Source organism: Microtus ochrogaster, chromosome 15 (assembly GCF_000317375.1).
Source record: "Microtus ochrogaster isolate Prairie Vole_2 chromosome 15, MicOch1.0, whole genome shotgun sequence".
NCBI lineage: Eukaryota > Metazoa > Chordata > Mammalia > Rodentia > Cricetidae > Microtus > Microtus ochrogaster.
The window spans coordinates 15,171,633-15,184,720 of record NC_022017.1 but is presented as its reverse complement, the minus strand read 5'-3'; the positions used below and the strand labels follow the sequence as shown (position 1 = coordinate 15,184,720).

General features: G+C 53.9%; 1 protein-coding gene across 3 annotated transcripts in view; it reads right to left on the bottom strand.

Moving 5' to 3' along the window:
* Positions 1 to 13,088, bottom strand: part of Card10 (caspase recruitment domain family member 10) — a 25,734-nt gene that overhangs the window by 6,019 nt on the left and 6,627 nt on the right. For 2 of the 3 annotated variants that reach the window (XM_026782779.1, XM_005354231.2), the window contains exons 5-12: positions 12,451 to 12,642; positions 11,323 to 11,478; positions 10,376 to 10,501; positions 8,827 to 9,018; positions 7,684 to 7,809; positions 6,511 to 6,626; positions 5,660 to 5,688; positions 5,192 to 5,315 (exon numbers count right to left, since the gene is read on the bottom strand). In XM_026782779.1, coding sequence (XP_026638580.1) covers positions 5,192 to 5,315; positions 5,660 to 5,688; positions 6,511 to 6,626; positions 7,684 to 7,809; positions 8,827 to 9,018; positions 10,376 to 10,501; positions 11,323 to 11,478; positions 12,451 to 12,642 — 1,061 coding nt within the window. Of the gene's footprint in view, positions 1 to 5,191; positions 5,316 to 5,659; positions 5,689 to 6,510; positions 6,633 to 7,683; positions 7,810 to 8,826; positions 9,019 to 10,375; positions 10,502 to 11,322; positions 11,479 to 12,450; positions 12,643 to 13,088 lie in introns of all 3 variants that reach the window. The other variant, XM_026782778.1, reaches the window with a different exon arrangement.

Genomic DNA, 13,088 nt, shown 5'->3' with positions numbered 1-13,088 from the left:
GAAGAAGAAGAAGAAGAAGAAGAAGAAGAAGAAGAAGAAGAAGAAGAAGAAGAAGAAGAAGAAGAAGAAGAAGAAGAAGAAGAAGAAGAAGAATCCAAGCAATGGTTCCCAGGAAAGTCAGCTGGAACCAGCCAACTGTCTGAGCCACAGGAAGGCATCTGTCCACCCGATACCCTGACACAATCGGGGCTACTATGAAGCCAAAGAAATGCTGGGATCCCCATGAGGCAGAGTCCTGCCATCTCTGGATGAGAACCAATAGGGCTCAGACAAACTGGTCCCAGGTCTCTTCCATGAGGCTAAGGCTAGGCCAGTTGCAGAGGAGCAGCTTCTCCTCCAGCAGAGTCTACCCTACTTAACAGCACTGACACTGCCCCCTGTAGCTGTCCCCTCAGTCAAATGAGAAAGCCAGGCCCATGGGGCCTGTCCTGCCTCGTGGAGGCCTAGAATGGGGAACTCTGACACTTGTCCAACCAGCAGTCAGAGCAAAATATTCTGGAAGACTCTGCTAAGCCTGTCCAACTCATACATAGCACACAGGCCACCCAGGACAGCAATCAGTACATCCCAACACAACATCATAAATTACTTAAAACATTATGGGATTTTTTTTTTCTGGCATTTTTTTGTAACCCGGTTGCACAGAGTGTAAACTATGTAGGTGACAAGCTCATCCTGGACTCACAAGAATGAACCGGCTGCTCGTCCATGAAATGAGGATGCCAATGGTGTCCCTCTGCCCCGTGGGCGTGAGATGAAGGACAAACAAGGCAAGCAGCTGTGAAGCCACAGTAGGCTGAGGAATTCTCCGGCCCAACCAATTCTGGTCTTAGCAGAACTGAATACAAAATGCAAGCCTGCCTCCTCTCAAGCAAATAGGACATACTCCATCTCTCTTAGACAGGCTCTCAGGTATCCCAGGCTGGCTCTCTATGTAGCTGAGGATGACCCTGAACTTCTGATCCTCCTGCCTCCACCTCCCAAGTGCTGGGATTACAGGTGTACATCACCATATCTGGTTCATACAGCGCTGGGCTCTGTGCATGCTAGGCAAGTCCTCTGTCAGCAGAGCCACAGCCCCAAGCCGGGACCGCTGTCTCATGAGCCGTTGATTTCAGGTTCTTCCCAGGCTTTTCTTACCAAGGTGTGAGGTCAGAAAAGCCAAGAGTGGAGAGCGCCATAGAGGGAAACAGTACGGCCTGACGCCACCGATGCCTGTGTCCCAGCCCTCAACACCAGCTCATCCGACATGTCCAGCCACGAGTGGAAATGCAGCGTGCCTTCAGCACAGTGTCAGCATCTATATCCTTAAGACTGCAAGCGCTCAAGAAACTCTGGCCAGGCTGATGAAATGGCTCCGCAGGCAAAGGTGCCTGCTGTCAAGTCTGGTGGCCTCAGTTCCATATCTGGAACCCACAAGATAAAAAAAAAAAAGAACAAATCCCACAAGTTGTCCTCTAACCTCCACGAATGCTCTATCACACACACAACACACACCCCTACACACATACAACACACACACCTACACACATACAACACACACCTACACACACACAACACACACACATGCATACCTACACACACACAACACACACACATGCATACCTACACACACACAACACACACACATGCATACCTACACACATACAACACACACACATGCATATCTACATACATACAACACATGCACATGTGTGCAAGAGCACACGAATGCATGCACACACACGTGCACATATACACACATGGGCACACACACATAAACACACATAATAAATAAGCAAAATATAATAACAAAAAAATACCTTGGCAACTTCCTGTCGTCAGACGGGACTGAGGACAATCCCATTGGCCCAATTTCCCCAACTGTTGCAAATCCAGACTACAGTTATCATTCATAACTGCACTAGAACAGCTGCTCTCAGATTTCCTCTCGTGTCCCTGTGCTCCCCACGACCTAAAGACTCAGGAACACTGAGGACAACCACCCCTCCCAGCATCCCCAAAGGACCGTGCAACTTCTCTGAACTCCAGGAGCAAGCAGCCTGCTCTGAGCACTTGGAGTTCTGGGAACGCCCTAGGGCTGGGTTGGAACAGTGCAGAGATCCTCTTGTTTGGGACCTTGGCAGATTCAGAGGAGGGGGAGAGAGCTGAAGAGACCAGTTGACCCTGACCCTGGCTGAGACTATGGCACTGGGGCCTGGGAAGGACAGGGGCTCTCCAACTCTGAGAAGGGCTCCCAGCCCCACCCTGTGATGTCAGAGAACCTGCCATTTCTGCCAGCAATGAGTGGTAACCGCCTGTGAGTGTCCCTGTCTCAAGCACTGTTGGGATGATCTCCAGGCTGTGGATACAACTGATTTCCATCAGTCAGGAATCTGGGATGCTGAAGCTAAGGACTCCAGATAACCCTCTGGGAGGTAGCAACACCACAACCATGTTAGAGATGTGGGAAATGTCGGGTACAAAGCAGTTACCACTTACCAACAGGGGCCCAAGCCGTGGGTAGTGGACATGGACAAAGACTGTTAGAACTTTCTCTGTTTGTGGTCAGAAGGTTCTAGAGGTCTCTAAGACCACATGAGTGAGTATAGACAGGTGCAGGGTTCTGCTGAGAGACGGCAGACCAACTTTCTCTAACGCTCTCCCACCATTCTTGGACTCCTCCCTGCCACCTCCCCCCCCACCCCCGCCATCTATTGTCATCTTCTAGCTCTGCTCCACCCACCCCAGTGCCTGACTGCCTGCTGTCCCTGCCCTGCCCTGTGCCCTAACAGAGGAGAGGAGAGGCTGCAGGGGTGACAGAACTATGTGTATGACGCCCAACACGAGCATCACAGACAGAAGTCAGGTGTGCCCAAACTACACCAGCCTCCGGTGGCTTTGGACTTAGAACAATTCCTGAGCAGGTTCTGGCCTTGGGAGATATCTCAGTAAATAAAGTGCTTGCTGCATAAGCAGCAGGACCTGAGTTGGGATGCCTAGTACCCACATGAAAGCTGGGCACAGTATCTGTAACAGCAGCACTGGGGAAGCAGAGGCAGAAGGATCCCGAGAGCTTACTGGGTAGCAGCTGGTCTAGACGAAACAGTGAGCCCCAAGGGCAGGGAATTAAGGTAGACAGCCATTCAGAAAGTCACTAATGTCAACTCTGGTCACCACACCAGCACACCCATGACAGCACACCCGTGCATGCATACACTCCCACAGACCACGTTTGCTTGTGTGCACACGTACATGTTCACACTCGTACATACACACAACACACACACACACACACACACACACACGGGCTCTCCAAAGCCATAGCAGTAGCTACAATACCCAAGAGTAAGTCAGGTTCTGTTCAAATCAGGAACCGTGAAAACAACAACAACAACATTTTTGTTATTGAGAGAGAGAGGCCCTGTCGTGAATCCACACCACACAGGAGACTGAGGTGCTCAGAAACTAAGCGGCCTGCCCAAGTTTCCAGGGTAGCATAAAACAGCAAGATCTGAACTCAAGTCTCAAGGTGCAAAGCCTGCTCTCCCCCACCTTAGTCCCATCCTGGGACCCAAGTGGTGACCCTGGCCTGGAGTTAGGGAAGGGCCTGTCCCCCTTCCTCTTTCAGCCACCCCTGAGTCCAGCTCAGTCTGTGTTCTTCATTCAACTCCTGCCTTCCCAGAACAGCAGGGGCAGCAGGAGTGACCCTGGTGATTACAGACAGCCCAAGCCCAGGAGGGGTGAACCAGAGCCTTGCTCCTGGTCCTGCATCCTGGCGCCCCCTGGACAACAGCCAGAAGCCGCTGCAAGCCAGGCTGGAGGAAGGGCCACAGCAGGCAGGAAGGGAGGGACCTCCGCCCCTTCCCCCATAAGCACATCCTGCACAGGCTGAGACAATGTCACACTGGGCCCACTGCCGGGATTGGGACTGCAAGAGGAGCAGGGGGTGGCGGTAGGTGGGTGGGGTGCTGGAGGCTTGGCCAAGCTGCCTCTAGGAGGCAGAAGGCCTCTGGTCCAGCTCTGTCTTGATCTGTCTGACTTGAGATTCATTTCCCTGCCCCGAACCCCATCTCACACTGACTGGCACTCAGTGTTTCCTAAGGCCGTCCCAGAACCCGAGTGTGATGGGGTCCCTGAAGATGGCCCTTGTACTTTTCTGCTCTATGATCCTGGACAAATTCATTAATGCCTCAGAGTTTTATGTTTTATGAAACAGGGACACAGCACCTAAACCAGACAGTGATGGTGCACGCCTTTAATTCCAGCACTCGGGAGGCAGAGGCAGGTGAAATCTCTGTGAGTTCGAGGCCAGCCAGGTCTACACAGCAAGTTCCAGAACAGTCCAGGCTATACAGAGAAACCCTGTCTTGAAAAACAAAAACAAAACAAAACAAAGCAAACAACAAAAAACACCTAGTCCCAGGAGTGCAGCAGCTAGCAGCTGCCCTGGCACTCACCAGCAGCCAAACCCTCCCAGGCATCTAATTCACACAAGCCAAAATCCACATGTCCTCAGCCTGAGTCATGGAGCCCATTGGGACTCATCTGGCCTGACCTTTCACCTTCCATCTCCCCTTCTTCCCTCCAGTTCACTGACTCCAGGCCCTTCCCTGGCCAACCTTTCCTTACTTTCCCCAGCAGCTCTGAGTTCAAAGGTCATGTGGCCCTGGGGAGGTAGAGGAGGGGCTCCTTCATGGACAGAGTGGGTCATTGTTAGGGCATCCTGCCCTAATGTTTTGTAACTTCTGTTTTGGGTTTGTGGCCACAACAGCTACGGGGGCTCCTGTGGTGGCCCCAGCCCTGGCCACCCTAAGTGGCTCGGTGGCTCAGTGGGGTACTGCCCACACAGTTCAGGGCAGGGATGACTAGCAAGGAGGAAGCTGGAGTGAGGGTGGCATTAGCAGCAAATACTGGGCCCAGCAGAGCTCTGTTCACATGAGCCAGAAGTTTCCAGACGCCCACATGCAGAAGAGATCATTGTTGCCTTTAGCCGTGTAAGGAAACTGAGGCCCGGGGAGATGCGAGCAGAGATGCGAGCAGCTGGGGCTCACAGAGCACAGAATCCCAGAGTTGCCATGTTTGAAGACCTCACTGTTGAAACATGCCTGAAGTAGAGGTATGGCCGGCTGTCTCCCTGCTAAGCCCGGGACCCTCTGCAGCCATGTGGTGACATGCAAACCCTACTCCACCATCCTGGAGAACTGCCTACCTATTGAGGAGGTCCAGGCCACAGCCCCGGGCCAGGAGGCCTTCTGGCTTTCCCAAAGGCCACACACTGTCGGAGGAGGAGGATGAAGAGAGGCCGGGGGACCAGGGCTTAAGGGTCACACTCCCTAGGAAGGAAGAGGAAGGTCAGGAGTTTGGAAAACAGAGACGGTCAAAGTCAACGAAGGGGGCCTTGGCAGGCTAGTGGCCCCAGGAGCAGAGAGCTGGGTCAGGGCCACAGGGGGAAGCTCCAGTTTCCTAGAGGAGGAAGAGGTGGGAAGGAAATGAGGGGCCCCACATGGCACACCCAGGAGCAGGTGTGCAAGCCAGACCCTAATCATCAGGAGCCTCCCACACAGCCTCTCTGCCTGGACAGGGGCACAGACAGGCCAGGGGGAAGGAAACACGCAGGTTCAGGCCAGTGGCAAGAAACTCCCCCAAAGTAAGCCTCCCCCAGGGCCCTGGGAGTTACCTGTGATATCCGACATGCTGCTAAAAGACCTGAATGAAGAGAAAACGGGGTGGCAGGTGAGGTCTGCACCACCCTGCCCTATGTCCTAACTTAGCCCCCCAGCAAACACTGGTCAGGCCCTGGGCCCAGGACACCCAGCTACCCAGTCCCCTAAAGTCACAAGGCAAGGAGTTAACTATTTGATCCGCACCTGGCTTGTCCTTCGATGCCACCTCCCCTGACCTCTGACCCTGCCATCACCTTCCTCTGCTACCTTTGACCCTTGACTCCTACTTGTACTTCCTGGGTTGGAGCACCTTCCTCACACCCACCCCTTATGAGAGCAGGGTCACTTCACAGCAAGCCTGTGGGCACCACAGCCTCCCCCCTCCCCAGCCTCCCATCAGGAGGCCACTTAGAGGGGGAAGGTTGTAATGGGAAGAAGCAGGAGACAGGAAATCCCACATCCTGCTCTGGCTATTACGGATGTGGCCTGGGCTTTCTGACCTGCCTGCTGCTGAAGCTGAGGCCTGGTTTTCTTGCTCTGAGTGCCCCGCCCCTGGAAACCTCTCCATCCCCAACCTAAGCCAAGCGGTTTCTAAGATTGAGAATCTGAGCTCCCAGGCTGCCTGTGGTGACTTCCCCAGCTGAGTGCTGGGCTGCAGCTGAGCCCACTCTGCCCTTTGACCTTACCCTGACCTGACTTGGTTCCTCTTTGGACCTCATTGCTTCTAGAGCTCTGATGGCCACAGGGCAGCCAAGCGAGGGGACCGTTGGTCCTGCCTGACTCACAGTTGAACTCAAAGATTGCAGCTGTTCAGGATCCAGCAACCCTTCCTCAGGAGGGAGCTCCCGCTGCTCGCTTCAGTTACCTCTTAGGGGGCTCTGGGTCCTCTTCGCGCTGCCTGCGGAGAATGGAGCCGGCACTGGGTGGACAGGGCAGGATGGAGAGTCGGTTGATCTCCTTCTCGCTGTCTGTGGCTCCCTCCTGCAACTCCAGAAAAAGGCCTATCACCTCCAGCCCACCTATCCCAACCTTCAGCTCAATGGTAAGACCTGGGGCCCACACATACAAGACAGCAGTGTACGAGGGCCCCCCACACCTGTGGGCTCTGGGAGAAGCTTAGGCAGCAAAGTGCCTGTTGAGCAAGCCGGGAACTTGATTGGATCCTCAGCTCCCGCACAAAAAAAAAAAAAAGAGCCAGGCATAGTGGCACAGGCACTTGTAACCCCAAGGGTGGGGAGGGGAGGATCTCTGTGGATTGCTAGTCGCCTAACTAATCAGAGAGCTTCAGGTCCCAGTGAGAGTCTGTCTCAAAAACAAACAATTAAATAAATAAATAGATAAGTAAATAAAGTTTTTTAAAAAAGGGGGGGTGTGTGTGGAGAGATGGCTCAGTGGTTAAGAGCACTGATTGCTCTTCCAGAGGACCCAGGTTCAACTCCCAGCACCCACATGGCAGCTCACAACTGTCTGTAACTCCAGTTCCAAGGGACCCAACACCAATGCACATAAAAATAAAAATAAATAAATTTTAAAAAGAGAGAGTAAGGGCCAAAGAGATTGCTCGATGGTTAAGAGATTCTATTGCTCTCAGAGGACCTAAGTTCCAATCCCAGCACCCACATGGGACATCCACAACTACCTATAATTGGACCTTGAAAGGGACCAGACATTTCTGGCATCTGAGGGCACCCATACTCACACGCACACACCCACACATAGATATGCACACATACATATAAATATAAAATAATAAAAATAATTTAAAAAACAATAGGGCAGATAGCTCTTGAAGATGAACACCTGAGGTTGACCTCCAATCTTCATATCCATGCACACACATGTACCTGTGCACACACAAACATGCAGAAACACCTGCACATAGAAACACACATAGGGAGGGGCGAAAAGGTTCTTAGCCTCCCTGGGCCTTAATGTGCTTGACCATGACATGTGACAGTTGGCAAACTGGAGACAATGTGCATGTTGGCAATATAGAAAAGGCCCAGGCTTCCCTTGTGTGGGGCAGGTGACAGCTTACCGAGGTATGGGCCTCAGATCCCCCGGCTTCTCCTGCAGCTTCAGGGCCTCCCAGAGGGGATGGGAACTCACTGAGGCTCCAGGTACTGCTGAGGTTGGAGCACAGGGAATGGGAAGAGGCACAGGCCTGCCAGAGGAGGAGGGAGGATGTGAGCAGAGCTGAGCCCAGGCTGGCCACGGTCAGGACACCTACCACATGCCAGGCAGAGGGAAGATCTGGGCACAGGGTATCAGATCTGGGCCTTCATGGAGTCCATGCCTCAAAATGGGAGAGACCGAAAGGGAGCAGAGGAACAAAATCACCCCCAAAGGTGAGCGCAAGAGAAGGAATGTGCCCTGGGCACAGAGCACAACAGAGGCCCCACCCTGCCTGGCATTCAACGCTTTCCAGGCGAAGTGGGACCTGAGCTGGACTCAGGTCACGGGAGTTATGACAGGTGCAGTTGAGGAGGAAGATGGGGCAGAAGCATGAGCAAGGTTCCTGAGGACCATGACAGATTCTAGGATTTGCAATACTGAGACCCATGGGACCTGGCTAAGGGGTGGAGAGGCCCAACCTACTGGGCCTGGGAAGCAGAACTGGTGGTCTGTTTTTACTTCAGCGTAAAAGCCACTGAGGTTCTGACACAGAGAGATCACACACTCATGCGTCTTCCTTCTACTCCTCCAGGCCATGAGCTCACCACAAGTGACCAAAAACAGGAAACAGCAGAGCTCCTGGCAGAGCCCAAAGGCCACTCTCTGATTCTCCAAGGGTCCAAGCCCCTGACTGTGTGATGTCCAGCAGACCCCTGACCGGCTCCGGGCCCCGCACTATGAAAGGCTTGAGACAGCTGGTCTCTCATGGAACTTCAAGGTCTAGGCGAGACTAGCCTCGCTGCCTCTGAGGGCCCTGCTCACAGGTCCTCCGGCAACCAGGCTCACAGCACAGTAGCAGAAACCCAGGGGCCAGCCCACCTCTCAGCTGCCAACCACATTCCCACCCAGCTGAGGTCCCCCCCTCAGACCCCACAGGTTCCCAGCCCTGGCCCAGAGCTTGCCGCAGAAGCCCAGCCTTAAGCCAGCACATTTTTCCCCATGAAGCAAGGTTCCCCAAGTCCACGGCACCCCAGCCCCAGAACACTATGCTGCTGCCCACACTCACCTTAAGAGAGGAGCCCCCCTGCGTCCGCTGCAGCTGTGCCTCCAGCATTGCCTTGGCCCCCTCCAGGCTGGTGACCGTGGTGAGCAGCTCATCCCGCTCCGCCTCCAGTCCCCGCACCTGTTTGCGGTACTGATCCTTCTCAATGAGGCTCTGGGAGTACTGCAGCTGGATCCGGTCTCGGCTCTGGATTGCCTGGAGAGGGCAGGACAGCCAGCCTCTGAGGGAGGCACGCTGGCTCAGTGGGCTGGATGGAAGGAGAATGGTGCTGTCGCCTGTGGGCACTTCCTGTATGGGGGGCCTGGGCTTAGCATCAGTTCCTTCATCTATGCGGAGACTGACTAAGAGGACTGATCGCTGGCCTCACTTACAGGTGGAAAAATAACACCATCAGGGCTATGGGTGGCTCTAGCTGGAAAGGCCAGAATCCTTAAAAGGCTTCCAAGCCAGGCGATGGTGGCACACGCCTTTAATCCCAGCACTCAGGAGGCAGGGGCAGGCGGATCTCTGAGTTTGAGGTCAGCATAGTCAGTCTATTCTACAGCCAGGGCTACAAAGAGAAACCCTGTCCAAGAAAAAAAAAAAAAAGGATTCCAAGAGACCCACTGTGCACCTAACTTTAACCACAGCACTTGGGTCCCTACAGGAGCCAGTAATCCATCCCAGCCTGGTGCAGCCAATGCTCTGTCCTCCCATGAAGATAAGTCCTCAAGAGCTAGGTCCAGGCTCAGACTTGCCCACAGTGCTTCTGGGGAAACTAGAACCAAAGGCTTGGGGGCTGGGTAGCATAGTGGTCCCAAAAGCATCAGAATCACAATGGCAGGAATGACATCCCAAACCTACATTCTAAAGACTCCCAAGGGATTCAGAGAGCCATTCTAACACAAGTGGTGGGACAAAAACCTCCCACCCCACCCACAAAGGCGGGGAGGGTCCCACACAGTGGACAGGGGCATAAAGGAACTGGTTTGAAACCGCCCTGCAGCCCTCACAGGAGACAGGCCGCCTGTGATGCCAGGAACACAAAGCCAAAACCTTGGGGAATTTCTCCATCAGCAAATATTTGCAGGTCCCTCCTCCAGGCTGAGAACTGAGATTCAGGAGGATCCTGGAGGGCAGGGGAGCTCAAGGTCTAAGGCGGATCTCTAAGTGCTCCTAGGAAAAGGCAGAACTCCCGGCTGCAAGGCAAGGACCCCTGGGTGATTGACCAAGGGTCTGAGCCCAGCTCCAGTGCCGCTTGCCCAAGTGATTATCAGCAAGGCCGACCCTCTCTGGGTCCTGGGCCATGAGAGGATCAGAGCAGAGTCTCTGGGGGACTGTGAGGCCCATACTGGACCAGTGGCCATCAGAGGCGCATGTTTTATAATCCAGCACACTTGCCTGGGTATATGTGAGGATGCTTACCTGTCTCCCTGGCCTGCCAACCTCATCTCAATTCACCAGTGCACTTTTAATGTCTCTTCCTGCAATGCCAGTCCTGCCTATGTCTCCTCCTCCCTAAATCAGAACCAGCGGTAGAAGGAGGGATGCCACCCAGCGAGCCGCTGCTCACCTGGTCCCGCTCCTTCTCAATCTCCTCCAGTTGGGCCAGCACAGTGGCCATGCGGTGCTTATAGAGATCACAGTCCTTCAGCAGCGTTCGGTGTTTGAGCCGCAGATCCTCCATCTCTTGCAGGTACTACGAGCAAGGCAAGTGGGCCTGGCTCAGAACCCCAGAAACCCAGGAACAAGTGGCCACCTCTGCGGGGGGATATCCTCGAACATTGTCTTTGTCTTGCTGGGCCTCAACTGCCTAGCTCATAAAGTGGGCTTGATAATTAATTGCAACAGCATCCTCCATGCCGTGGTCTCCCCGGGAAACTTCAGCCCACACCCCCTTACTCTTCTCAGCTTCTTTCCCAGCATTGTCTTGGGCTCTCAGGTGTGCACTCTGTATACCTACCTGTCTGCTAGAAACACCCTCTACAGGAGTGGGAGCCTTGGAGCTGAAGGTTTATTTTTTATCTTATTTTTAAGTATGTGTATATGTGGGGGTGGGAGGTTATGTGCACATGAGTATAGACAGCGACAGAAGACAGACAGGGCAACCGACAGAAGACACCTTGGAGCCCTCGGGAGCAACTTGACATAGGCACTCAGAACTGAACTTCAGTCTGAAGCCAGGTTCCTTTGTTTGAGAGGCAAGGGCTCTACCACTGAGCTCAATCCCCAAACCCTGTGGGCTTTCTTTTTTTTATTCAAGATTTATTTCCTTTATTTAAGATTTATTTCTTTATTCTAGGGAGTCTTAGATGTGTTTTCTAATGACCCTGCAAATGGCCCTACTGACACACAAGGATGAATGCGTGTGGATTAATGAGCCCAATGCCTGCTGAAGACACCAATGCAAGGCGACCAGGGTACATGAGCAATGCCTGGCAGTATCCTCCTCCTAGACCAGGGCATTAGCAGAAGGTGGTGGAGCAGGGTGAGAGTGGGGAGGTGGGCAATAGTACCTACCTTGTCCCGCAGTTCCTCCGCCCACTGTAGCTCGCCTTGCACCGCATGCAGCTTCTGACACAGCTCCTGCCTGCTGTCCTGCGCCTCCCTCCAGTCATGCTCCAGGATGTCCAGCAGGATGCGCTCAGAGCCTGCAGGCCCTTGCCGGCACACCTCCTGCCAGGTGAAGCGGGGCACCTCAACCCTAAGCCCTCTGACCCCACCCATGGGCATACAGGGAGACACACAACCCTCAACACTCTGAATCAACCAAGACTTGGCACCTAGACCTCAGGTTCTTGTATGTGGAGAGTAGGTGGCTCCTCCGGCCCCATTGGCCTCCAGGAGACATGTGTAGGGAGGAGAGTGGATGAGGGTGTGTTCCGAGCTGAGTCAGGGCCATGGCTGCTAACACGACCCTAGCCTGCTCCCACTTGCTCTAGTCCCATACCTAGACCTAACCCCAGCCCTCTGACTACAGGCTTTCACAGGGCTGGCTGGCCCCGAATCCAAGATCCAGACCCTAGGCCCACATCTGGTCAAGCACCCCCAAACCCACAAAATAAACAATGTTCTTTCCTCTTTCGGTGTAGAACAATAGCCAGTTCACACTGTCACTGCCACCACGGACACTGAGCAAGTCCTGGGGTCCCCCAAACCTGGGGACTGTCTCAGCCACTTCAGGGTCCGAGACTCCGTCACAAATTCCTGAAGAGCCAGGAGTGGTGGTCCAGGTCTATAATCCCAGCACTCAGGAGGCACAGGCTGGAAGATCACCACTAATCTCAGGCCAGCCTGGGCTACAAAACCAGTTCTAGAGCAGCCAGGACTACAGTGAGCCCAGGTCAAAACAGCAGAAGAAACTAGGTCAGGTTCTGGATTTGATCTCTAATACCACATTTTAAAAGAGAAATTGGGGCCCCTCTCTCTAGGAAAATGCTCACATATACCCAAGGGTACAATTTTATGGGGTTCAGATATCTCTGGGGATTGGCTACAGAACCCAGATTGAACCCCCAGGGAGTGTAGTATGCTAAGGCCTAGAGCTTCAGGTGAGAAGTGAGCCCTCTCAGCCTCTGGTTCCAGAAGGACAATGGGCAGCAGAGGCTGGCTTCTGGCTGAACCACATCCCCAGCACCAGGGTCCTACCTGTTGAAGGCCTTCCTGAAGCTCCTGTAGTGACGCTGTCAGCCGCTGGTTCTCTGCGCGGAGCTCGGAGAGCAGCTCGGCACCATCTGGCTCCCTCTCCTTGTCTTCAGCCCCAGGCAGTGGCCCCCGGGCCCTACGCAGCAGCGTACACTCTTCCTCCAGCCGGCTGACTTTGAGCTTGAGTTGATCCACCTGAGGTCCGAGACATGAATCAGCCTGGATGGGAGCCATTGGAAACCACCCCCAAGGTGTCCCCAGGTCCCTGAGAAGCCTAGGCAGGGTTTCTGCCTGAGATTCAGTTCTGAAGAGGAGCCAGGGTGGCAAACATGGCAGCAACAGGGAGGAGGGAAGGGGAAAAGCCAAGACATCCTCCCAGGGACAGTCGTGAAAAGATGTCCTGCATATAACACACAATTTGACCAATGACAGTGTGGCAGAAGGGGATGGAAGGAAGACAGGGTCTGGTCCCAGCTCTGTCTGAACTGAGAGTGGCCCTGAGCAAGTCAAGGCCTCTAGCTGTGCCTCCCTGAATGTCCTTATCTAGACCAGAAGGAGAGGAAAGAAGTGATGGGCCTGAGGGCCTCATCCAGCCCAGATCCCACCCACACAGCCCCCCATACACACAGGGGAGTTGGGGG